Raw genomic sequence first — 26094 nt, 5'->3', positions numbered from 1 at the left:
TCTCACTCTCACTCACACTCACACACACACACACACGCACTCTCACTCTCACACACACACACTCTCTCTCTCTGTATACTGTATACGCACTGCAGACGGAGTATGTGTGAACTTGGCGCAACAAATCTAGTTCAACATCTGAGGAAACGCCACAAAGAGCTCTATGACCAATGCATGGAGAAAAAAAAAAAAAATCCCTGGACACAGGATTTTTCTTTTCTTTTTCTGCCATATGTGTCTATTCTAGAGACATTTTGTTACACCTTTACTTTGATTATTTTGCCTTATGTCTGTTCTAGAGACATGTTACAGCTTCTTTTGGAAATATGTTTCAAATTCACACTGAATGCATTTATGACTAAAGCATGTATGTGTGTGTCAAAATTGTGATTAAAATCGAAATCGCAAAATTGATCAAAGAAATCGCGATAGGTTTTTTTTGTCCATATCGCACAGCCCTACTTTAAATCTACTAGCAGTACTTTTGATTTGCAGGTTATGGATTTAGGAAAATATTTGATTTGATTGATTTTAATTAAAAAAAGTTAATGCACCTTAATGGTGAAATTATTGTTGGACAGTTTCTCATATTCTTTATTAATCATTCTACCCAGAAGACACGCAAGCTCAGTACTGGAGGGGTGTTCGGTGAGGTCCGATGATGTTGTCCATCTGGCTTTGGGGAGCATGTGAATGGCATGAAGGTTACTGCAGTGCACACTTAGCGCTGGGAGTAACCCTGACATGAGCGTATGAATGCCGTTTCACACAGCACTCCCTCATCCACCCTGCTCTCTGCTTTATTTCACAGTCACATTCTGCACATCCCACACAGAGCTTGGAGTCCATACTTTTAGCAGTTTATGGGAAACGATTTTGCCAAATTACATCTACACCGCAGTCAGATAATCGCATGGAAGAAGTAGTTGACTACACTGCAAACATTTGCTAAGAAATAGCGTAATAGCATAATCTACATTGAGACTAATTTTGAGGGGTGTGTATGATGTGTGCAATGAGAATGTGGAACGTCTCTGCTGTTTTTTCATCGATAGTCTGCATAGACCGGAATCAGACATATTTAAAAGGGGTCATGAATTGAGAAATCAACTTTTACTTGAGCTTTTGATATATAAGAGATCATCGTACTAAAAGAATAGCCTATTACTTATTGATTTTGATGTTTTTGAATGTAAAAAGCACGCGAATGTCATAAGTGGACCTCAGACAACAGTAAAATCATTTTAAAAAAGCCAGTTCATTACCCCTTTAATGTTAGGCTGTTGAATCTTGTCTCACTGTACTGAAAATGGTAACATGTATATTATTTGGTTTTGTTCAAGTCAAAATATTATTTAATATCACTGAATATAACTAAATCAATAGATTTATATCAACAAAACAAGATTTATGCATTAAAAAAATAGGTAGAAATACTGTGTGTTTTTGTGGTTTGAGCATTGCATTTCTAAGATGTTGAGTACTTGGAACAAAGTTAGACATTTATAGACATTCCTACTTAAGGAGGCAGTAGCTTTTTAATTATATTGGATACAATTTATTAAAAAAAACAAAAAAAAAACGGATGATCTCAGTTATGTTGACAGTACATTAGCAAAAATTCCCACTAAATACAGGACCCTAATTTATACAAAAGTGATAAACAGCAGAATTTACAATTCATAATTATATAAGAAAATGATTTTTAATTTTAAGGACACAAATTCTGTGAACACTATTAAGTGATAACTCAAATCAATGTTTTTTGAAATAGTCTGAGCAAATTTACATAAGGCTACACGTGATACAACGTTTTGTAATTTGTAACTTTTTACTGGCTAATGTAGCACAAGATTCATTGTTTTTAAAATCTTTAAATGTGAAATTTTGTAAACGACAAAACTGTCCGGCTCCTGGTTTGTAGTGCAGGTGGCTCTGAATGACTGGTTATGTGCTTTTGAAGGTCTTGAGTTACTGTGAGCGTGTGAAGATCGCTGGGAAGGACAGTGACAGAGCTTTCCGCTCTACATCTCTTGGCCAGTGTTAGCCTGACAAAAGGGACTGTTCCCGTTAATGTGGGTCACTGCCATGAAGGAGAGCGCTCCGCACCGGCCTGTAACATGAGAGCGCTCTTAAAGCAGCCCAGCAGTTTGGACTGATGTGTGCTGTGTGTTTGAGTGCTGCAGAGGTGGCGTAGGCAGTTTGTGATTGGGCTGTTAGCGCGGATCGGTCGCGTTAGTGTTGTGGGAAGTGTGACAGCCATCTTGAGCGTCTTCTCTCAGCCATCTTGTTGAGAGTGTTGTGACGGCGTCAATGTTACTCCGAAATAGTGTTTGGATAACCGCTGACGCCTCTCATCTACTTCATCAGCCTTATTTAGATAATGACTACTATGCATTTCAATTCTGTCAGTTTTACTCGATGAAATTCTTCACATTTGTAGCAGTTTATGCCAAAAAACGCTGCTGTGAAATCATAATAAATCAGTGCAAGATCTCCTTCTGTCAGTATAAGAAGCTTCCAGAATTGGTTGTTTTGTTTGCACATTTTATTGTAATAGCGGTAACCCTGGTATTATGGTAAAATGGTCATTAAAGCTGCGCGTTTAATGCCACAAAATGGCTCGTTATGAATGCATTTAATTTGTAGGGGTTTTATTGTGCAGTTTTTTCCTCCGGTGAAGGTTGAGCGTTTTCTCTGAGCAGCAGATGAGCTCCGGGGCCGGAGCAGCAGGGATCTGAATGTGAATGCCCGCATTTTACATCCCTGCCAAAAACCCAACAGCCCATTTCAGTTATTCACATTTCATGAGCAATCAAAGAGAGCTCGGATGGGATGTGTTTGACAGGCCTGTTTCCTCTCTGAATGTTCAGAGATAACAGATCAGCTTATATTTTCAGACAACTGCTCATTTAAGCTGTGCCTTTGGTCGTTCAGTGGAATCTAATGGAGCTTCACTTTAAGGCCCCTGTAGAATTACAGGATGTAGAATCAAAGTTAAATGAATCGCAATGAAATGCAAAACTGCCGTTAAGTGTGATTTTCAATAAAACATGAGGTTTCATTAATAATTAGTCCCGTCACTGCAAATGTGCATTTAAATACGTTGTTGTTTAGGTTTTGTCTCAGATTGTTTGAACTGCATCTATACAGGCTTAGCCAATTACAGCAGAGCTCATTTACATATTTCAGAAATCTTAAAGGTTCTGCGTGACGGTCAGTCCGTGCAAATTGAATGCGGACAGGAGGAGAGTTCAGCTTCACTGGAGACGCGCGATCGACAAACTTTAAACTCGTGATTTCAAATTATGCTGCACTTTATGCAGTCGCCCACTGTCATATTCATGTTATTTTAATTGCGTGCTGTATGTAAAATGAGTGTTACCTTGGCTTTATATGAAAAAAAAAAAACGATCAAAAAAACAAGCTCATTTGTTCATATACGCTAAATATTGTGCAAGAACCTCGACTAACATTATTAGTGATTTCAAGTAGTGGTCGACCGATATATCGGCCGATACTTGACATTTTTCAAATATCGGCATCGGCCGATAAGTTTTTCTGTTTGGCCGATGTGTTCGACGCGGGACTTTTATTTTGACGGCGCTGAGAACGGCAGCCACAGCGCCTGAGCGACACCGCTCACATTCTCCCTCTTGTTCGCTGTCGTCGTTCAGTTCTGTCTAATATGGATAGAAGTATATCTAATAATCAGATAGAACTGTTAAACAAATGAATTAAAATGTATACAAAAAAGTATTATAACGATTGCTTTAATATTATTAGTAATAGAAAGGCAAACATTATAATACTTTTTCGTTTGCCGTCAGCATTCAGCAAACACGCATTTATATCTTTTAAACAAATCTTTGATTGACTAATGAACATTTAATTTCACAAACCTTGCAGACTTAGTCGAATCTAGTTGGGTTCTTGTGAAGTGTGCATTTGTATCCTGCATGATCGCGTGTGCTCTGCGTGACGGTCGGTCCGTGTGAATTGTATACGGACAGGAGGAGAGTTCAGCTTCACTGGAGGTATGTTTATTTTACACAATTATTTTTAATCCATTTTCAAATGATTTCAAATTTCTTAAATATAAATTAAAATAAATAAAATTATATTTTGCTTTCCAAGATATCGGCATCGGCTGTCAAAAAACCCATATCGGTCGACCACTAATGATTGCTCTGGGTGTGTCTGTGTGGTTTTGGCACGGGTCAAGGCTGCATTCTGTAGAAGTGTGTAACAAGAACATGGGTTTTTTTCTACTCAGTCATGCTCTGATTCCATTGAGGAGTGACTTGAACATCAGACCTCTGAACACACTAATGCGCTGCACATTTCACATTGACTGAGGATTTGTCTTTGTGCTCACACTGAACTCCTACACTCTCTGGAACGAGACACGGAGGTCTGTTTTCCATCAAATCATCAATAGTTGATGTCATGCCTGGTAGTTTCCTTCCCCGTTACTCACTTTCTTGTTTCTCAATCTCTTTCTGTCTCTCTCTCTCTTTCTTCTCACTTCGAGTAAATAGTCTCAACCTCTTGATTTAAAAGGGTTGAATTATTCACTGCGAAAGGTGGTGACCTGCAATTGTTAATTTAAGGAGCTATTTCTACCTCATTTAAGGCATACACATTAGATGTATTCATTCAGTGTAGCTCTTTTTTGATTATTTGATATTTTTCCCAGAAGTCTTCTGATAATGTTTTACAATAAAGTGTTTTGCACTGAAAAACAGTGGTTGTTTGAAAGAACAGGACACCTTTTAGAAATGCCCCCTTCACCTGTGAAATGAGCAGCGGATCAAACTGAAACTGTTCTGTTGTCATTTTGCTGTGCTTTAATTAATTCGGTTTGCTTTTTTGTTATTGTAAATGTCTTTTTTTGCTGTTTCTGACTTTGGGCAATCCATCCATCACAGCCATTCATTGAAGACAAATCTGAATATTCATGTCATTTCAGTGGTGTAATGAACAAACATTCAGTGAAGTCAAACACATTTCTCACTCACAAAACATCACAAGCGCTTTTTTTGAACGATTTGGAAAGGAGCTCCACATGTGTCTATTGTGGTGAATGCAATCCGATAATTCGTTGTGAAAAACAGTATTAAAAAGTTGTAGTGTGTACTGTTAGGGCTGGGCGATTTATTTTCTGATTTTATTGGTTAATTTGCCATGATTTTATTATTTTTAAACTGAGGAATTGCGGTTTTGAATAAAAAAAATGAGCAAATGTTACAATTAGTTGGGAATACGCCAATAACCGTCAATAATAAAAAATTATCCAATAACATAAAATGTATTGCTAGTCCTAAATGTGAAAACAAAAGACGTGGGAAGTGGAATGGGAAAAAAAAAACTACTAGTGTATGTTTGATATTTTTTTTTACAAAACGTTTATTTTTTGAGATGACCTCTGAAGCTGAATGCCTACATTTTGGCTAAGAAATATTTAAAATTTTCTTATATTATTTCTGAACATATAGGCAGAGCTTGTACAATATTTGTATAATACATACATCTTTTCATACGGTAAAAATTGAAATTGTTATCTTGAATCGGATTTGCCATGATTTTATTATTTTTAAACTGAGGAATTGCGGTTTTGAATAAAAAAAATGAGCAAATGTTACAATTAGTTGGGAATACGCCAATAACCGTCAATAATAAAAAATTATCCAATAACATAAAATGTATTGCTAGTCCTAAATGTGAAAACAAAAGACGTGGGAAGTGGAATGGGAAAAAAAAAACTACTAGTGTATGTTTGATATTTTTTTTTACAAAACGTTTATTTTTTGAGATGACCTCTGAAGCTGAATGCCTACATTTTGGCTAAGAAATATTTAAAATTTTCTTATATTATTTCTGAACATATAGGCAGAGCTTGTACAATATTTGCCTTCATATTTCATGCATCTTTTCATACGGTAAAAATTGAAATTGTTATCTTGAATCGGTCATTATGAAAAAAGTTTGATTTTATTTTTTGCCATGTCGCCCAGCTCTATGTACTGCGTGTTTGCACTGATTAGAATATTGTGCTGTTAGCTTTGATTGTGTTGATGGGTTTCCGTTTCATTTGCATGCTCCCTATGTAGGCAGCGAGTCAGCTGGAGTCTGGGGCAGAGCTGTTGGGTAGATTCAGCCTGAGCTGGGAGGTTTGAGGTTTGTTAAGCGGAGAGTTGAGTTGGGTGTAGTTGTGTGTAATTAGTGGTGTGGTGGTTTAGTTCTCTGTCCAGTGTTGGGCAGCATACTAACATAAACCGCAGCTCTGTACTCGCTAAACCAGCCTCAAATCTAAGCTTTGTGGATCTGAACTCGTGCTCATGTGTTCTTGTGGCTTTGAGAGCCGGCCAAACTCACTCGTCTAATATGTCGAGCCTTCTGTCGTCTATCCTCTGTTGCTCTCGTCGTTTTCTTCTTCGTTTTACACTGAAGTGATTAATGAGCAGTTCACACAATCCTTCTCCAAACTCTCCAGCACGTGTTCATAAGGAAGCACTTACATAAATCAAAAAATTGCTCATGAACCCGTTTCATTTTCTGCCAGTAACTCTTGGCTGAACGCTAGTGCCATCTGGATACGCCGATTAGTTCACGCGACCGACCTTTGACCTTTCGGTTTGCCTGGAGAGTTTGTGAGAAACGAGTGTTTACCCAACGGGCGTTTATAGAGGAAACGGCGGGACACACACACCTTCTGACATCCACGCCGCTGTTCTCACCTGCAGCCATTAACGTCTCGCTGTGAGCGCCACGCTTTCCCCGGGAGTCGATTCAATTACTCCGGCAGCATTCACAATTGCTCTGCAATCCGGCCGCAAGTTCACTTATCTGAGACGCCTGAGCTCATAGTTTAACTCCCTGTTTACACAGGCTGTATTTAGCTTTATTACACGTGTATACTTGATTGCGATTGGTCAATGGTGTCATTCTGTGCTCTAATATTTGCTGTATAGCCTAATTGGTTGTCTCAGTCAGGTGATTTTCTCCATAACTGTGCTAGTTTCATCGCTTTCTTTTATAGAAAATCATAAATATTCATAAAGAAATCCATACACATTTATTTGGCAAACATCCAAGTAATAAGCAGAATAATGTGCATTATTGCAAAATAAAGCCCAGCAGGTGGATTGGAATGGAATACTAGTGTACTGCATGCTACCACATACTAAAGGTTTCAGTCAGTAGTATGTAGTCAGTACTTTGCTCTATTGACAAACAGCCTGCCCAGTTTTCATCTTGAGAATAGCAGAAATTGTTTAGAATTGCTTTATGCAGCACACTTTGACAATGTACAGTAAACACACTATATACTATATACAGTCATAGCAAAAGTCACCCAAATCCATTTTTAAATAAAATATAAAAAAATTCAAGTCAGTAGCTACTAGGGGTGTGCGATATATATCGTCTGCGATAATAGATAAAATCCCATAAAATATCGAGATATAATTTTTTGTCAATATCGCACACCCCTAGTAGCTACCATCACTTTGAGAATCATAAAAGCATATCAACAAACACAAAATTAATACCCGTGGCTCCTGACTATATATTGAGGTCTTATGAAGCGAAATGATCAGTTTGTGTAAGAAACTGAACATTATTTACAACATTATTACCTGTAATCCAGAGCCTCAGGCAAACGGTCCGGAGTGATGTCTGGTACGCGAATGAATCATTCTTTTGAACCGATTCTTTTTGGCGAACTATTTGAAGCAGTTGACTTAAGTCGGACTGAAGCGCCTGAAACAGTTCACGGCTCGATTCAAACTCACTTTCAGACGCCTGACAGTCACTCCGACCGGAAATGAGCCGAAATACTGGCCTATCTGATCCTAAGAGTAATGAACTGATTCAGCGCTCCAGTTCCTCCAACAGTCACTCAGACCGAAGAGCCGCTGATATGCGCGTGCGTGAACCGAGAACTCCAATGAAGCAGCCAAATCAACGTTTTATGCTTTCGCATTGTTTATGTAAGTTGTAAGTTGTTGTTTTTTGACTGTCAAAGTGACGGTAACTGCTAACTTGCATTTTAGGAGTCACCAAGGACGACGGTTTCAGCTACAAATCTTCTTTGCTGTTCTACTGAAGAAAAATAGTAACCTACTTAGATCGCCTGAGAGAAATGAAAAGCAAATTTTCATTTTGGGGTGAACTTTCCCTTGTACTGTTGGAATAGCCAGATATTGGAAGGGAAGTCATTTTGTGACTATACCTTGTGAAAGGTAGTTGTATATCTCTGTATTTTTTAAAGAAGTAATCAATATTCTGACAGTGATGAAAGTGTGACGGTAATATGCAAATGAGTAAATGCAATCAATGAAAAGCAGGTGTTAGTACAACCAATCAGAACTTTATTTTGTATTCAAAATCCTGTATGGAGTACTTTATTTTAGTTTTTTTGTTTTGTTTGCAGTGAAATCAGGAGATAGATATGAATTGTAGGGTTGCCAGCAGCTCTTGGCCAATTTGCCTTTGATTTGCCATCTCTCACATCCTGATGGTCTGATCTAAACTCTATACTTATAAAAGCAAGAGGCTTACTTTCACCCAGAACTCACCTGTTGAGAGAGAGAAACAGATGTTCTCACAGCAGCTCCTAGAAGATCTCATGGACGAGTCTCATCTGTAAATAAAGCCCAAATGAAAGCTCTGCCTGGAAACATCTACAGCATTACATCTGTGTCCTGAATGAACAGTCTATCCCCGAGTCTAAACGACCACTGCTTCAGACATTTGCTATTTCTATGGAAATTAAAGAGGAGCAGCAGTGTTTGGAAAACACCAGACTGGATGTCCTCTACAGTACTGTGATTGTTAAGAGTGGAGATTATATATTATATGTTCATGAAACTGCATTCACAACATTAATGTATGCAGTGTTATGTAACTCACTTCAGTCATTGGGATCTGGTGGATATTAAGCGTGTATATTATTGGTTAATATAAGCCTTTATGTTGTGGGTTTCAACAAGTGAGAGGTGTTTTTGATAGTAAAATCAAGTGCACAGCCTCATATTCAAATAATATTTACATGTATTAATAATAATAATTGTAGTAAAATTGTTCCACCAGGTGATATAGAAAATACTGTTTAATAGTTAGGGGTTGGTAAGATTTTTTAAAATAATTTTGAAAGGAGTTTTTTTCTGCTCAAAAGGCTACATTTATTTGATAAAAAATACAGTAAAACAGTTGTGAATTTTTTTTTACAATTTATAAGAACTGTATTATAATATATTGCAAAATGTAATTTATTCCTGTGATCAAAGCTGTATTTTCAGCATCATAACTCCAGTCTTCAGTGTCACATGATCTTCAGAAATCATTCTAATATGCTGATTTGCTGCTCGAGAAACATTTCTGATTATAATCAATGTTGAAAATATTTTTGTGGAAACCATGATACATTTTATTTTTCGGAATTCACAGTTGAATAGAAAGTTCAAAAGAGCAGCATTTATTTGAGATATAAATCTTTTGTAGCATTATGTCTTTACTGTCAATTTTGACCAATTTAATGCATCATAGATAAATACAATTATTAATTTTTGTAAAAAAAAAAAAAAATCATTATGACCCCAAACTTAAATGTAAAACATTAAAATATTCATCCACAATTTTAATATCAATAATTATTTGTATAAAATTATCTGTAAACAATGCACTAACATTTTGCGGTGCTTCCTCTCATTCCAATTCAAATTCTAATCCAACATTCTGTGTGTTGCGTCCAATTCAATTCAAATTGACTTTCAAATTAAAAGGTTCTTAAAGGGACAGTTCACCCAAAAAATTATAATTCTGTCATCCTTCACTCATTCCAAACCCGTATGCCTTTTTCTTCTTCTGTGGAACATAAAAGAAAATATCTTGAGAAATGCCTCATTCAATGAAAGCCAATGGGGTCCTTCAAATATCTTCTTTTGATGACAGTAAGTTCATTTTTGGGTGAACTGTCCCTTTAAGCTGCGTGTTTCACACCATAGTCTCCGGAAGTGTGTCTATGCTGTCTGATGACAGGAGTTGCCATATTTGCCACTTCTCTGTGGGCCAGTCTGGATGCTGCTCCGGTCCGAAGCTCTTCGATGGCACGTGTGACGCCGCACCCTGACAGGAAGTGACACGCGGCTGCATGGACACGGCAGGAAGTATGTCGTCTGGTTTGGCAGGAGATGCCATCGCCTCCTCTGATTGGTGAAATGCAGTTCGGCTCAATGCAATAGGATGCATTTGATGGCGCGGGGAGCTCAGAGGACTGCCGCCTGCACTTGTGACCTGCAGGCGCGCTCTACATTCAGCGGTGACGTTCGTATAGGACGTTTGCATCTCATGCACAGGTTTCATGTCGTTATCGTCATCGTAGAAAACATCAGAGGAGGCGCGTTTATACAGGTGTCCATCCGAACCTGAAGGACAGAAACACATTTCCTTATTTTTAACCCTCATAATGCATTCAGGACATTTTGACCTGGAAGAGATGTATAAAAATGTCTAAAAAATGTTTTTAGTAAAGGAATGAAACATTGCAAACGCTTTTAGACTCTCAAAATACACGCCATTTATTTTTTTCAGATTTTTTTTCAATTATTTTTCAAGAGCTATAACATGTCTTGTGTTTAGGGATGCATCGAACTGATACTCAGTATCGGTATTGGCTCCGATACTGGCATTTTCTGATATATTTACTTTTTTTCATGAATGTATTTTACAACAATACAAAGAGCAATGTGTAACATTTTACCAGATTTAGTCCTTTACTTATTAACTTTTATTTGTTCCCCACTAAATAATGTTGTTTCACTAAATGTTTAGATTTTATAAAATCATTGTGCACCCACGATTTTTCTAGAGTATCTTTTGCTGCTGAATTATCCACTAACCTAGTTTATGATAGTATTTTTGTAAAAATACAGTAAAACAGTTGTGAATTTTTTTTTACAATTTATAAGAACTGTATTATAATATATTGCAAAATGTAATTTATTCCTGTGATCAAAGCTGTATTTTCAGCATCATAACTCCAGTCTTCAGTGTCACATGATCTTCAGAAATCATTCTAATATGCTGATTTGCTGCTCGAGAAACATTTCTGATTATAATCAATGTTGAAAATATTTTTGTGGAAACCATGATACATTTTATTTTTCGGAATTCACAGTTGAATAGAAAGTTCAAAAGAGCAGCATTTATTTGAAATAGACTTTGCTGAATGAAATGTGAATTACTTACTAAATATCTTACTGACATATTGTAAAACGTCTTATTCATTAGACTTGAGCAGACTGAATGGTTCTTAAATCCATTTCTGCTTAAATTGTCCCATTGGATGCAATCGTTTATGTAAGAATGAATATATGAATCATTTTGTTTCATAAAGATCGAATGTGTGCTCACAGGTATGTGTTTATCCGCATTTTACAACGGCCTTGAGTGCAGCGGAGCATCAGGCCATCATGTTTTATGTACGATTATTTTTCCCCACCCACATGACAAATAGTTACACCAGAGAGAAAAAAAAAAGAGTCTGAATCTGGAATATCACGCAGCTGATGAACTGCACACAGCATGGCCAGGGGCGTTTGTTTAGGCAGTAAAGAGGATGGATTGCATGTAGACTTTATCTCTGACAGAAGATGAGGATCAAAGAGAGAGAGCTAGTCATCTCTCTTCCTGGCCGTGGAGAGACAGATGAACAGATGTATGCTCATTTGGACAAATGGTGGTGAAGTCTGTTTACAATTTATAAGAACTGTATTATAATATATTGCAAAATGTAATTTATTCCTGTGATCAAAGCTGTATTTTCAGCATCATAACTCCAGTCTTCAGTGTCACATGATCTTCAGAAATCATTCTAATATGCTGATTTGCTGCTCGAGAAAGATTTCTGATTATAATCAATGTTGAAAATATTTTTGTGGAAACCATGATACATTTTATTTTTCGGAATTCACAGTTGAATAGAAAGTTCAAAAGAGCAGCATTTATTTGAAATAGACTTTGCTGAATGAAATGTGAATTACTTACTAAATATCTTACTGACATATTGTAAAACGTCTTATTCATTAGACTTGAGCAGACTGAATGGTTCTTAAATCCATTTCTGCTTAAATTGTCCCATTGGATGCAATCGTTTATGTAAGAATGAATATATGAATCATTTTGTTTCATAAAGATCGAATGTGTGCTCACAGGTATGTGTTTATCCGCATTTTACAACGGCCTTGAGTGCAGCGGAGCATCAGGCCATCATGTTTTATGTACGATTATTTTTCCCCACCCACATGACAAATAGTTACACCAGAGAGAAAAAAAAAAGAGTCTGAATCTGGAATATCACGCAGCTGATGAACTGCACACAGCATGGCCAGGGGCGTTTGTTTAGGCAGTAAAGAGGATGGATTGCATGTAGACTTTATCTCTGACAGAAGATGAGGATCAAAGAGAGAGAGCTAGTCATCTCTCTTCCTGGCCGTGGAGAGACAGATGAACAGATGTATGCTCATTTGGACAAATGGTGGTGAAGTCTGTCCTCTCTCCGCCTGATGTCCATCCTCTTGGCGTTTGAGATTTGAAACGGTTTCCTCTCAGTGCAATCACATGCTTAAAGAACTGGAACCAGATCCTATATGGCCCTGTGCATCTTGGCCGATAGCGTGGAACCGTTTCTCCGGTGGAGTGATTATAAAAGCGTTCAGTAATCAGCACACGGCCAACTGCCGAGTGTACGAGTGAGTCTTTGATTCTGAACTTCAAAAATATTGTGTCCTCATGCCTGAGTTTATATTTTGGTGTTCCTGCTAGAATCCCACATGATTTCTCAAACGATCTGTTTTCTTCACTTTTTTCAACATTTTGAAAGGTTTTTCATGTGGTTTACTGGTTCAAAATCTGGTTCAAAACCAGAGAGCTGGGGAACTAATTCAGATTTGTTGCACAAGTCCTCGATTCAGTTCGTTTGGGAATATACAGACCTGTTGAGTTCAGAGAAAAATCTCATGCATAAAGTAAAAAAAGTCAATCTTGATTTTAAGATTAATTGAATCGTTGATCCCAGAATGCGTTACAACAGTAAAAAAAAAAAAGATGGGAAATGTCGACTACAAATATATTTTATTCATATTGTTGTTAGTGTCACAATGCTGCTTATGCAGAGCTCCAAGTCACTCACTAATGAGGCTCCATTTTGGTGAGGACGCTGCCTATGTAGGGAGTAGACGGCAAGGCAGCTTGCTAGGGTTTAGAAAAGAGCTCATATTCGTCGAGTTCTTCCCAGCTCACGTGTGTTTCCTCTCTCCGTTTTTTGTTGCCCTCCAGGCTCGTACATGATGGTGGGCACCTCGCAGCACGATTACGGAGAAAAGGCTCGCCTGCAGATGCCCGTGATGAAAGAAAACGACACTCACTGCATCGACTTCAATTATCTCCTGTACTGCCCCGACGGCTCCAGCCCCGGGACGCTCAACATCCTGGTGAAGGTCAATAAAGGGCCGCTGGCCAATCCCATCTGGAACGTCACTTCCTGCACAGGCAAAGGCTGGATGAAGGCGGAGCTCGCTGTCAGCACTTTTTGGCCCAATGAGTATCAGGTATGCAAATTGTTCAGTCAATCAAAAGATGCAGTGAGAGTTCGTTTTCTATAGAACCGAACAGTCGGGTTCCGGAAGTAAAAACATTTTCTGCAAAGGGGAATTGATTTTTAATGATAACTTATAAACCTTTAAAGAAAGACCAACTGTGAGCTCTGAGGCTGTTAATCAATGGTATATGCTTTTGTTGAAGCCATCCATTCACATTATTGCAACTTGTTTTTAAAAACAACTTATGTTTAACAGCTGAGTCGTAGCAAGCCAATCGCACCAAAAGAGCTTGGCAGGGAAAGCACCACAAATAACGTAATGATACACTCTCAAAATACTTTATATATATATATATATATACACAACAACCTTAAACCAATAGTTATTTTTGAACTCAATTATGTCATTCACAATGCTTCATGTAATTGTAGTTATTTCCCTAAACCGTGTAGTTCATAGACCTTTATTTTTTGACTGATTTTCAAATACTTTAGGTCTGTACCTTTGTGACTCTCCTTGTAGCTAGTTGGTTTGGTTCGTGGCTTATAATGCTACCCAGGCTCATTGAAAATATGTGCCTTTATCTACATTTTTGCAAAACTCAAAAAGCGTATCTATACATACAAATCGCTGCTGTTTCCAGTTGAAATGAACACTAGAGGCAGTAAAACTCCAACAAACTTTCTTCCTTTTCACACAAAGTACGATTTACAGGGCCAGATTTTCCTTTAGGAAAGCCTAATTTTTGCACAATATTAGGTTATGACTTTACAACAATTTTAACATGCTGCAAGATCTGAAATCTGATACTTTTGAACATTAGTGTCACATATACAGCTTCATATGTGTGGGTTTTCTAATGCAGCAGGTTTGCTTGGTAGCTTGTGCGGTGAAGCGCTCCGGTATGCATCCCGTGAAACTACGGTTCAACAAAACAGCTCAAAGCCACGTATAAGTTAAAATAGCACGGTTGCATCGGCGGATGCATTTTTATATCACTTTAGTATTCGTTAACACTATCGGGTTGGTTTAGGGTTGGGTTTGGTGTAGGGGGAATGCTATTTTCCAACATCATAGACCATTAACCCTATAGTGACACTATCCAAACATTTGAATTCTGAACCGCCGCAACATAATAAAAACGTGCCACGGTCACACATTGAACGCGTGTTTTGGCGGTTCAACAAAACAGCTCAAAGCCACGTATAAGTTAAAATAGCACGGTTGCATCGGCGGATGCATTTTTATATCACTTTAGTATTCGTTAACACTATCGGGTTGGTTTAGGGTTGGGTTTGGTGTAGGGGGAATGCTATTTTCCAACATCATAGACCATTAACCCTATAGTGACACTATCCGAACATTTGAATTCTGAACCGCCGCAACATAATAAAAACGTGCCACGGTCACACATTGAACGCGTGTTTTAGCGCCATTCACTGGACATTTCACTTTGAAACATGCAGTAATGCACGCACTGTAATATTGGTGTTGCAGAAACGTCACCACGGGCATGTATTTTCAATGAGCCTGGGTTGTTATAACGCTTTAACAAAGACTTTATTAAAATCCCTTTGGGAAATATGAATGGGAAAAATACTTCCGATGCGACTGAAAATGTGTACGGTCACTAACGCACTCTATTAACAAGATCAGGTCAAAGAGATGCAAAGATACTAAAGGCAAGGCTTTGACCTCAGTGCAAATGTACCAGCAGAGCTAGAAAGTGAGTAGGTTTTTTCTTGTATTGTCGTAACTCTTGAGCTTTGTGTGGTGACACATTCCTGCCATCGAGTCCTCTGAACAAAAGAATGAGGAAGAAATTCACAATGGATGTTTTGTTTGTCGGTGGTATTGGTGTCCGGTTGATTTATGGGAATGTCGAGGTTCTGTTGAGCTTTTCTTTTGTAGCTCTCTCACACTCGCAGTAATGGCTCTCAGTAATGTTTTCTACAGTTGAAGTGTGTCTCTGGGTCAGTGGAGTTTGTTCACGGGACTTTTTCTTTTTCAATACAATAGCTTTTCACTGTGCCTAGCTGTTTGAATGTAATACTTCATCTGCTGAATGTGACTACTATGATGATCCGTCTCTTCTCTTCTCTCTTGTTTTAATCAGTGCTGGATATGGGTGTGTATGTGTCAGTGTTTGCTGTGTGTGTATGATCTGACTGGTTGTTCTGCTTCAATGTGTGTGTGTGTGTGTGTGCGAGAGACAGTGAATACTGAAAGCCTCCGTCTGTCTTCAGACTAATTGGGAGTCCTGACTGATCTTTCCTCTGTCTCGCTCTGCTGTCTGTCTTTCTGGGTGAGAGACAGAATTTTAAACAATGTGATGATACAGGTTTTTCATGCAGGATATTCATCTGGTCTTTCCACAGGTTTAGGGTGCAGTAGCTCAGCTGGAGTCTTTATAGCGGCCGTATGTTTGCTTTATCAGCTCTAAATGTAAACACACCTGTAGGGTTTGTGCAGTTAGATGCCCCTGCTGGCCGCCTGCACACATTACACGTCACGCTCGGAGGATTCAGGCGGCGTGGGGATACACTGTTGTGATTAATATTGCATGATATTTCCGAGACGAGCTAATGGATCAGAGGGGCTTGTTTCTTCATGTCTCGATTTGATTTCTCACAGTATAGAGTTTCCACCTGCTGCCCCTCCAAACCCCCCGGAGACGTGTCCCTTCTAATGAGTCCAGGCATGTTACGTCCCTTTATTACACTCGCTCTCTCTCTCTCTCTCTCTCTCTCTCTCTCTCTCGCTCGCTCGCTCGCAGTCCATCTCTAAAGCCTGGTGTGGGCTTGTTATTTCTTGTCCTCTTTAATTAGGCACTGATGAGTCAAATCTGTTGCTGGAGTCCAGTTTATTTTAGCTTAAGTCCTGATTCACTTTGGTTTAGTTTTTTTCCACTGATATCTCCCAAGGGTGTCTTCATCCCCTCGAGAGCACCATACTTCCCCGATCAGATCGTTAGTCACCGCGTCAAACGGACTCGCTTAATGAGCTGGACACCTGCCCTTAGTTCCTTTTCATTATTTGATGTCAGATTGTCAGAAATCACGCCAGAGCGCCGAACTGAAGCGTTTGAGGAGCTCTGTCTGCGTTCACGAGCGCGAGCGTCATTCATGCTGTCAAAGGGAATGAGTTAAGGCGTCGCACGTCTTCCTTTGGTCATCCTTCAGTTCGCATGAATGATTGAATATCGTTAAACTTGAGAGAAGAAGTTGTTTTTCTGTTTTTAATTTCTTCTAAGCCAAATAGCATTCATGTTCCTTTGTGGTTTCTCTGGCTTATGATGTGTTCTTCAGTAATCTTCTTTGAGGACGCAAACGGAAATGTGTGCCATCAGTAGGGATGTGTGTGTGTTTAACCCTCTCAACTAAAGCATCTAGCTAATTAATTAAGCTAATTAATGGATTTTACATTCTTATTGGTGATCTGACTATTAACTATGAGCATGTGCGACCTGCATGTGCAAAAATCAGATGGTGCGTGTACAGTACGAGCGTACTATTCTGGTGATGAAACTAACATCACGCACACTGTATGCGGACCCTGCGTACACGTAAAAACTGAAGTGTACTTTGTTCTTACATTCATGATTCAAAATCATGCTTTTCATGGTTGAAATACTTTAAATTAATTCATTTATGCTAAAGCTATTGCCTGTAATTCCACCATTTGTGTCAATAATAATTCAATTTCCCCAACCTTCGGTAAAGAATATTTTGAGCAGCACTATATCGTGCACCTGTAGTCATTGGTTAAAGAAGGTCTCACACTTTCCCAGGGTTCACGGCTCCGTGTGAATGCCGATTTCCCACCTTCTCCCAAAACAAGATCCCTCCGGGCCGGAGATCCCTCAGGGGTTCAGAAGGAGGTGTGAGGGGAGTGATTGAGAGGAAAGCTCTGTGTGTGTGTGTGTGTCTGTGTGTGTGTGTGTGTGTGTGTTTGTGTGTCTGGAGGGGTTTTGTGATAGTGTTGAGATCTCACATTTAGTCAAGGTCAGCACACACACAAACACACACTCACAGGTTTATCTTGTGTGCGGCATAGCAGTAATTTATAGGTGCTCGGGAGCTCAGATTAGTGTACAGACTCCTGTGTGTGTGTGTGTGTGTGTGTGTGTGTGTGTGTGTGATATGAGTTTACGGGGAAGTGTATAATGTGTGTATGTCCTCTGGAAATGATACAGAAGAATATCTTACAGTATCTTTATATAATATGTCACTCAGCTTCACTAACCTTCCCCTACATAAACACACAACGTTTGCGATGCTACTATGTAGAGGAGCACCTGCCCTAGCACTGATTCAAATGAAATGAAACTCATTAGAATTAATTTACCCTAACAATGATTACTTTTGAATACTTTTGGCATTTTTTGAAGTGACAGAAGGCATTATTTCGTGTGTTTAAAAACACTGTATCTAGGTGACAAACACAAACACACACATGTGTATTCATATCATTGTGGGGATTTCCATAACCTTAAGCTCAACATACAGCCGTTTGGTGTTGTTTTTTGCATGGAGGTTTATATAACATTATATTATTCACAGGATATTTCATTCACAGCAGAACTCAATGTTACAGCCCTTCATGCAGTTTCTGTAAATTAAAAAAAAAAAATGTGTTATTTATTTGATATATAGATTGATTGATTGATTGAATGTATTTGATCTGATTTTTTGATTTTTTTGATTTTATGGAAAACAAATGGAGATTTTTTGTTTTGTTTTGAAAGAATCATCACACAGCTGTTTTCCAACAGCACTTTGTAGTGTAGTTGTAGTTTTAATGACCCCAAAGGACAATAAACAAACAAACAAACAAATAAGTCACATGGTAGCTCTGTGCAAGGAACACACTTAAAAAAATGTAAGCTATCCTGTCATTCACTGATAATCTTCACTTCCCCTTTTTGTCGCTCTGTAGAGTTTGTTAGTCTCAAGTAGGCTGGAGAATGGTGTGTTTTGCTGTGGTCTGTCCAGATAATGACATATGCTTAAAGTCATTAGGCTGATTACACACGCTCACTCTGATGAGCTGATTTAATGTGCTCGACTGTGGGCTCTTATCGTACATGAGCGCTTCTTTTGGATGAGGCTGTCTCTCTCAGTCCTCACTGTTCTGGCCCTACTCAGGTCTAATGGTTAGTTGGTTTCAGCGGGTGGGTTTCAGGGCTGGGCTACCCTTACAAAAAGAAGTTTATTCAAGTGTGATATCATCATCACGCTTATTTTAAAATAAAAAATAAAATAAAATAATTTCAGTCTACTTTTATGTACCTGTAAGAGATATACTCAACAAAATGATACTCAAGTATACTTGGCTTATGCAAACAGAAAATCTAAAGTAATCAAGATACACTAAAAGAAGTATTGAAAGTATACTTAGCTTGTTGTATTTTCCCTTTTGCCTATTAAACACTTTTCTTCACACATATTTGTCCAGTAAATGTTTTATAACGTACATGTTCAAGTCATCTTTGAGGTGGAGTAGCAGTAATTTGATACATGGGTGGAACTGAACCTGATCTTTTTTTTGTACACAGTGTTATTAACCCACACAGAAACACATAAAGATTTGGCTGGTTTTATTGGCAATTCCTCCAAGGTGTGAGAGTATTGTAACAGACTTGATCCACACTGCCTTCTATTATAAGCTATTACCAGAATATCTAATTCGAGCTCTTAACACAAAACATCAAGTCAAAAGGAGCAAGTCTCATTTTGTAATACATACAGTAAATCACTAATTCACTTGTAGTGTACATGGGTTCATTTCAATTCTACTTAAAGTACAGTTAAAGGTATATTTCAAGTATAAAAATCAGTACCCAAACTTAGCAGTATACTTAATGTCACAAAATCATACATAAATATTAAACTGTAAGCATAAGTTGTAGGCTGTAAGTTATAACTTATATGTACTTGCAGTATAAACCATTAAACTTTCATACTTTAATAAACTAAAAAGTGGGCTAGAAGAATATGGTTAGTAAATTAACTGTGTCTGTGTGTCTGTGTGTCTCTGTCTGTGTCTGTGTGTCAGTCTCTGTGTCTGTGTCTGTGTGTCTCTGTCTGTGTCTGTGTGTCTGTCTGTGTGTCTGTCTGTGTGTCCGTGTCCGTGTGTCTGTGTCTGTGTGTGTTTACTACTGTTACACTTAAAAGCATGGTTTTATAAACTAAAAAGTTGGCCAATTTAGTCCTCAGAAGTATTTAAACTATACTACTAAGTACACTACTAGCATATTATTAGTAGTAGTATACTTACTACATAACATAACACTACATCTTTTGTAAGAGTAAATGCAAATACCATTTAGTTTTTGTGGTCAACATAAAGCTCATTAAGTTTCGTTAGGTTTGTGGTTAAAGCAATCCATTAAAAAATACCAATAGAGATATATTTATGTTATGTTTATATACCAATGGATATTTGATTGTGTAATTCAAGATGAGAAGTAAACAGTGTCTGAAAATGACTCTTGATATGATATGAACTTTGAATACTTCTCAAGTAGCAAAAGTCATTTTAAAACACTCCACAGCAATGTTTAGAAACAGTCACTGAGAGACTTCTTCTGTGGAAGTTGAAAGTCGTCGTCTTCTTCAAACGGATCCCTATCATTTCCTCCGGTCCTGATGAGAGAGATGGAGGATCCATTGTGAAATATTGCACTCGCTGCATTCAGAGAGCGGGCTTCAGGGTGATCTCCCAAAGCTCAGAGAGCGAGAACTGACAGATTACAATCAAAACTGAGACATTACTGCTAGAGAGAGATGAACTGTCCTCCAGTCCTGGGCTTGATAGATCTGCTGCTTGTGGAGCGCGAATATATTGCCCCTAATGGGCCGTCGTTACGCTGGAGTCTTGGGAGAAATGGAGGACGTGTATTCTGGAGGAAAAACATTCCTGCACGCGTCTCTCCAAATGATGAAGGACATATCGCACTTCGTTCGCTGACAGAGCGCCTGAAATAAAAAATAAAAAACGCACCCACGCATCACATTGCCATCAATAAGCCTTTTCCTTGCTCTCATTGTTTACTGAGAGAGCTGTGGTAATGATCAGCACAGCCAATGCAAATGTGTGTGTGTGTGTGTGTGTGTGTGCCCGCGCACTCTTGACAGGTGAAGAGATGAGCGCACCGAGCTCAATATCTGGTGTAATGATGCCAACAGGAAGAGGAAACTGTGAATGTGTGTTTGTTTTTTTTCTGTCTGTGTATCTGAATTGTAGTTTTTCTCAGCTGTATGCTGTAATTAATGCTGTTCGTTAAGTCAGACATCACTAGTACTAGTGCTCATAGCGATGTGCTGAAATCTCTTAACACTAAGTTTGAGCTCCAGACATGAATGATTCCTCAGATCATGTGTGCTGCCACTTTACCAGAAAACATGTGGAAAACTCCCACAGATTTATAAAACCAACAAGTTTTTTGGCACTTTCAGTCCTCTCAACACACTAACATGTTACTGTCATCTACTGTAAATATAAGAGCCTCTTTGCTGTTACTAAAATATATCAAATAAAGATAATAAAACAAAAAAAAAATGTTACATCCAACGATAAACAAGAAAAAGTTATTGTGCATTCAACCTAGTCTGCATCCTCACACGTGACAACTATTAAACAACACCATAAAACACACATTTGTCTGTTTGTTGTTTTGTTTTACACCTATATTTTAGTTTAAAATGCATTTATGTGCATAAAGCAAAGTGTATATTTTATGTCCTGCTATTCACCATATAGTCTTTTTTTCTTTTCACAATTGTTGTATTTTATTATTTTTTTTGCCTTCACTGCTTCACTTTAAGTACAAATATTCCACATACCTCAATTAATGCAAGACTCAAAAGCAGCATGATAAAGCACATCACTGCTGTCGCTGCTTGACATGATGTCTGGTCAAACACACACAAACACACACATGTGAACCGCACACATACGCATGCAGACTGATTAACAAACAGAGGTGCAGAATGCACAGATAAGACAGAAAATCCAGCGGTGACACATTCAGATCAGACGTCAGGAGAAAGCCTGTGCTTTATTTGCGCTGTGTGCCATTGCTTCCTTTTCTCTCTCAATTTATTTGGAACAAGAGTATGTGAAAAATCTAACATTGCCAAAAGTTATTAGTCATATAACCTTAAAGTGATAATAATGATCCACGTACATTGACAAGAACGTGTGTGTTAGTGTGTGTGTGTGTGTGTGTGTGTGTGTGTTTGCCCTGTCGCTGAGTTGACGGCAGATCAGTCTGGATGAGGAAGCCTGCAGCTTTGCTGTCAATCAGTCATCGTAAACACACACACACACACATCACTACCTGCAGACATCCACACACACACACACACACACACACTAAAAAAGTCTAAGTAAAGCACTTGCTGCATACTATATAAATACTGCAGATGTGTTTAGATTTTTGAGTAGCGATGAAGCTCAGAATGCTAGATGAGGGTTTGTGTTTGGACTGCATCATGTCTAAACATCTATTACTCCCGCAATCATCCATTATGTTTCTATTGAACACATAAATGACTCTTCAGAGCATTAAATTATGAAACATTGATTACATCTGAAGCCCTGCATGTACCACAATCAATATCGCTTAAGGCTGATGACTCACAACACACACACACACACACACACACACACATTCACAGAGACATATGACACCCTCGGACCGAAGAGGAGGAACATTATGATGAGAGATAGAGAGCGAGAAGGAGGCTCTCATTTTGTTGTTTTCCTGTTGGTCTTGAACACAGGCTGACAGGCTGGCGGATGGTCCTGGTGAAGGACGAGCTTTGAGAGCATCACAGACATGACGACTGTGTGTCTGCATGCAGGAGCACATGTGCAAATGTATTCAGACCAGTGAACTAAATCACTGGAGAGCAAGCAAAGTGTTTGTGTGTTGCTATGTGGTTTCTAAGGTGTTCAGGGTGGTTGCTAGGGTGTTGCTAGGTGGTTGCAAGGGTATTATGGCCGGTTGTTGCTAAGGTATATATGTGATCCTGGAGCACAAAAGCAGTGTTAAGTCGCTGGGGTATATTTGTAGCAATAGACAAAAATACATTGTATGGGTCAAAATTATTGATTTTTCTTTTATGCCAAAAATCATTAGGATATTAAGTAAAGATCATGTTCCATGAAGATATTTTGTAAATTTCCTACCGTAAATATATCAAAACTTAATTTTTGATTAGTAATATGCATTGCTAAGAACTTCATTTGGACAACTTTAAAGGCGATTTTCTCAATATTTAGATTTTTTTGCACCCTCAGATTCCAGATTTTGATATGTATAAATTTTTGATATGATGTATAAATCTCAATTTTGAAAAATTGACACTTAAGACCGGTTTTGTGGTCCAAGGTCACAAATATGGTTATATTAGGGCCCTATGATTTCTGCGATGTGTAAAACGTATGCGTAATCGTGGAATGCAGTCATAAAAATGGAATTTACTGTATAACACAGAATTTGGATGAATAAATCAAAAGTAGGGCTGTGCAATTAATCAAATCATGATATAGATTAGTGTCTGCAAATATTAAAACACAAAAACACTATTTAGATACGAAGTTTTAAAGTTTCAATTGATTAGACATGTTTTTTAGATTATTAACATTTAATTAAACCTAACCGACCTTAATAAATTCTCTGAATATTACATAAGTGATTGCTTGAGTTGGAAATACCAAATTACCGAATTTTTTTTTTTTTGCCTAGAATATACATCAATTTTTTTTTCACTAAAAGAAATTACTGTTTGACTAACAAATTACATTAATTTTAATCCAAATATTATTTTGTTAAACTTTCATAAAGTTTCAAGAGCTATAATTATTGCATATTCCATATCAATGTTCTTCTTATTTAACAACAACTTAAGAAATTAAGTGAGTTTGACACAATTAACAATTGCACACAGAGCGAGGGAAATCTGATTTCCCAGCATGCTTTGACACAGACTGTATAAAAAGAGTAAATGTTGACATTAAGAGTTGTATATGTGTGTTTTCACAACATTAATATTGGAGGAGATCTGTTCTTTTATATTTAATGTTCTTTAAAACAGATTTGTGTAATGTTGCTGTTTTGTGGTGGTTACCATTATGACGAGTAAAACCTGTGGACAGGCCACGACACATTAAGATTATATAAACTGAATGTTGCTTTATATTAAAAGCAATAATTGTGTGTGTGAGTGAACGTGTCTCTTTGTTAAATATGACAGCACATGGTTAATAGTCCATTGCTACTTTTAGTGCATTCAAATAAATAAAATTAATCATAAATATTGGATTTTATATTGGCTAATCCAAATATTAGAGTTAAAGTTAACTAAACTATGGTTACTACACTTTCACTACAGTAAAACCATGGTTAATTTTCGTAAGGGCGAAATTCAACTGCTGGCGGCTCTCCACTTTCTCTCTTTTTTCTCCGCCAGCTGTTGATTATATGTTTCACGTGTTGTGCTTTTATTGAGTAGGTCATCCAATAACAGAAATGAGTGATTTTCACCAATAATGAGATGCGGCTGCTGGGCAATAAGCCCTGGTTGTGGAGTAAATGAAGACACTATGGAAAATATATTATGATAATATAAATGACCCTTTCAAAGGTCAGTGACGGTGTACTGCCGTTACGCATGATACGTTTGGGCATGAGGCTGCAGGTTCGCACACTCATTTCGAAATTATATAAAATATCCAGGGTTGGATTTAGTTTGCAATTTCAATTATGTTTATAAGATCCCATGAGTCCTGATAAATGCAATTTCAGCTATTTCTGAAGTGCTGTTTGTTGGAAAGCACTTTCCTTCTTTCGTTCTTTCTTTTGTTAAAAGCTGTTAAATTATTAAGCAGTGTCTCCTGTAGTTTATGTGGGAGGTGCTCTGAGCATAAATTGTTCTTTCTTGGTTTAATTCCTTGATGTGATGTATGTTGCAAAGCGAAAGTAAAAGTTTCAAGTTCGTTGCGTTCTAACAGAAAAAGAGTTCCTTGTCTTTATTTAAAATCAACACTTCTTTTATAAAGAGCACAGCTTTCTCACATAACGCACTGAAGCAGCCCCTGCATAGAGTGAATAATCCATTCTCAAGCCATCGATATCAATCAATTCAGCACCTCCGCCGTGGACAGCACCTGGTAACGTCGCACGTAAGAAAGCAGCCTCCTAAGGTATAGTTCAGGGAACACGTCTAGAACAGGTATACCTTTAGTTAAGACATACTTTTAGAGTCTTCGTAGCACACTATGAGGTTATCGGGAAACGCACCCTTGGACATTTCAACATGAATCATGCTGTTCACACTCTGACTAGCCTCATTATTCAGAAGCAGCCTGATTGTTCGAGGTGTTTTAAGTGGACTGGTGGTTCAGGCGGCCCACTGACAGTTTTGAAAGTGTCTAGCTGCGCACATCTCGAGTTCAGAGCTGCTTTTGTCCAGGGCTGATGGGATAATTGCTGGGGTGCAGGATGTCACGCCAGTCCCAGAATATCTCCCTCTGTCTCTTTCTCTTTTTTCTCACCTCATTTTTTTCATCCTATGTTCTTTTCTCCTCTTCTCATTTCAGCAGTTTTCATTCTTGCCAAAGCCGCTTCCTCAGCTGAGACGCGATTGAGTCTTTGAACCATCTTCATTGATAGCTGCTCCAAAACACACACACCGCAGGGTCCCAGGGAATCGGGGAGCAAAATTGGGAATATATATATATATTTTAAAGCATTTTTTTTTAAAGAAGTATCTTCTGCTCATCAAGGTTGTATTTATTTGATCAAAAATACAGAAAAACAGTAATATTGTGAAACATTATTACAATTTAATGTATCTGTTTTCTGTGTGAATATCTGTTAAAATGTAATTTATTGCTGTGATCAAAGCTGAATTTTCAGCATCATTACTCCAGTAATGATCATTCTGATGTATTAACAATATGCTGATTTATTATCAATGCTGGAAAGAGTTTTCAGTTATCAGTGCTGCTTAATATTTTTTTGAAACCTGTGATACTATTTTTTGTTTCAGGATTCTTTGATGAATAAAAAGTAAAAAAAAAACAAAAAAACAGCATTTGTTCAAAATAGAAATATTTTCTAACAATCTAAGTCTTTACTATCACTTTTTATCAATGTAACACATCCTTGTAGAAAAACAGAGAATTAAAAAAAATTTTATTAAAAAAAAATAAAAATACTGTCCCCAGAGGTTTAGGGTTAAACATTACAAGCACTAGAAGAATCAAATGGCTTGAAACTCTCCAACCATTAGCGGTGAGACAGCGATCAGCTCTGTTCACTAGTGTAACACTGCTGCTGGACTCTACACACCTGATGCCTGATCGGCAGAATTACTGTACGAGTGAATCCTGCAGCTGGAGAGAGTAACCGCATTCAGCCAGAACACTTTTGAAGATTTACATCATAATCGGCTCATAAGCATTACTGACCAAGAGC

General features: G+C 37.9%; 1 protein-coding gene across 1 annotated transcript in view; it reads left to right on the top strand.

The window, feature by feature from the left end:
* The window catches only part of ptprk (protein tyrosine phosphatase receptor type K), a 159848-nt gene that overhangs the window by 51605 nt on the left and 82149 nt on the right, over window positions 1-26094 (top strand). The window contains exon 4 of the mRNA XM_016575224.1: window positions 13342-13613. Within this exon, the coding sequence (XP_016430710.1) occupies window positions 13342-13613 (272 nt within the window). The remainder of the gene's footprint in view (window positions 1-13341; window positions 13614-26094) is intronic.

The sequence above is a fragment of the Sinocyclocheilus rhinocerous genome, unplaced genomic scaffold (assembly GCF_001515625.1).
Source record: "Sinocyclocheilus rhinocerous isolate Xijiao unplaced genomic scaffold, SAMN03320098_v1.1 scaffold1044, whole genome shotgun sequence".
Classification (NCBI taxonomy): domain Eukaryota; kingdom Metazoa; phylum Chordata; class Actinopteri; order Cypriniformes; family Cyprinidae; genus Sinocyclocheilus; species Sinocyclocheilus rhinocerous.
Note: the sequence above shows the minus strand (reverse complement) of the source record. Positions and strands in the feature narration are given on the sequence as shown.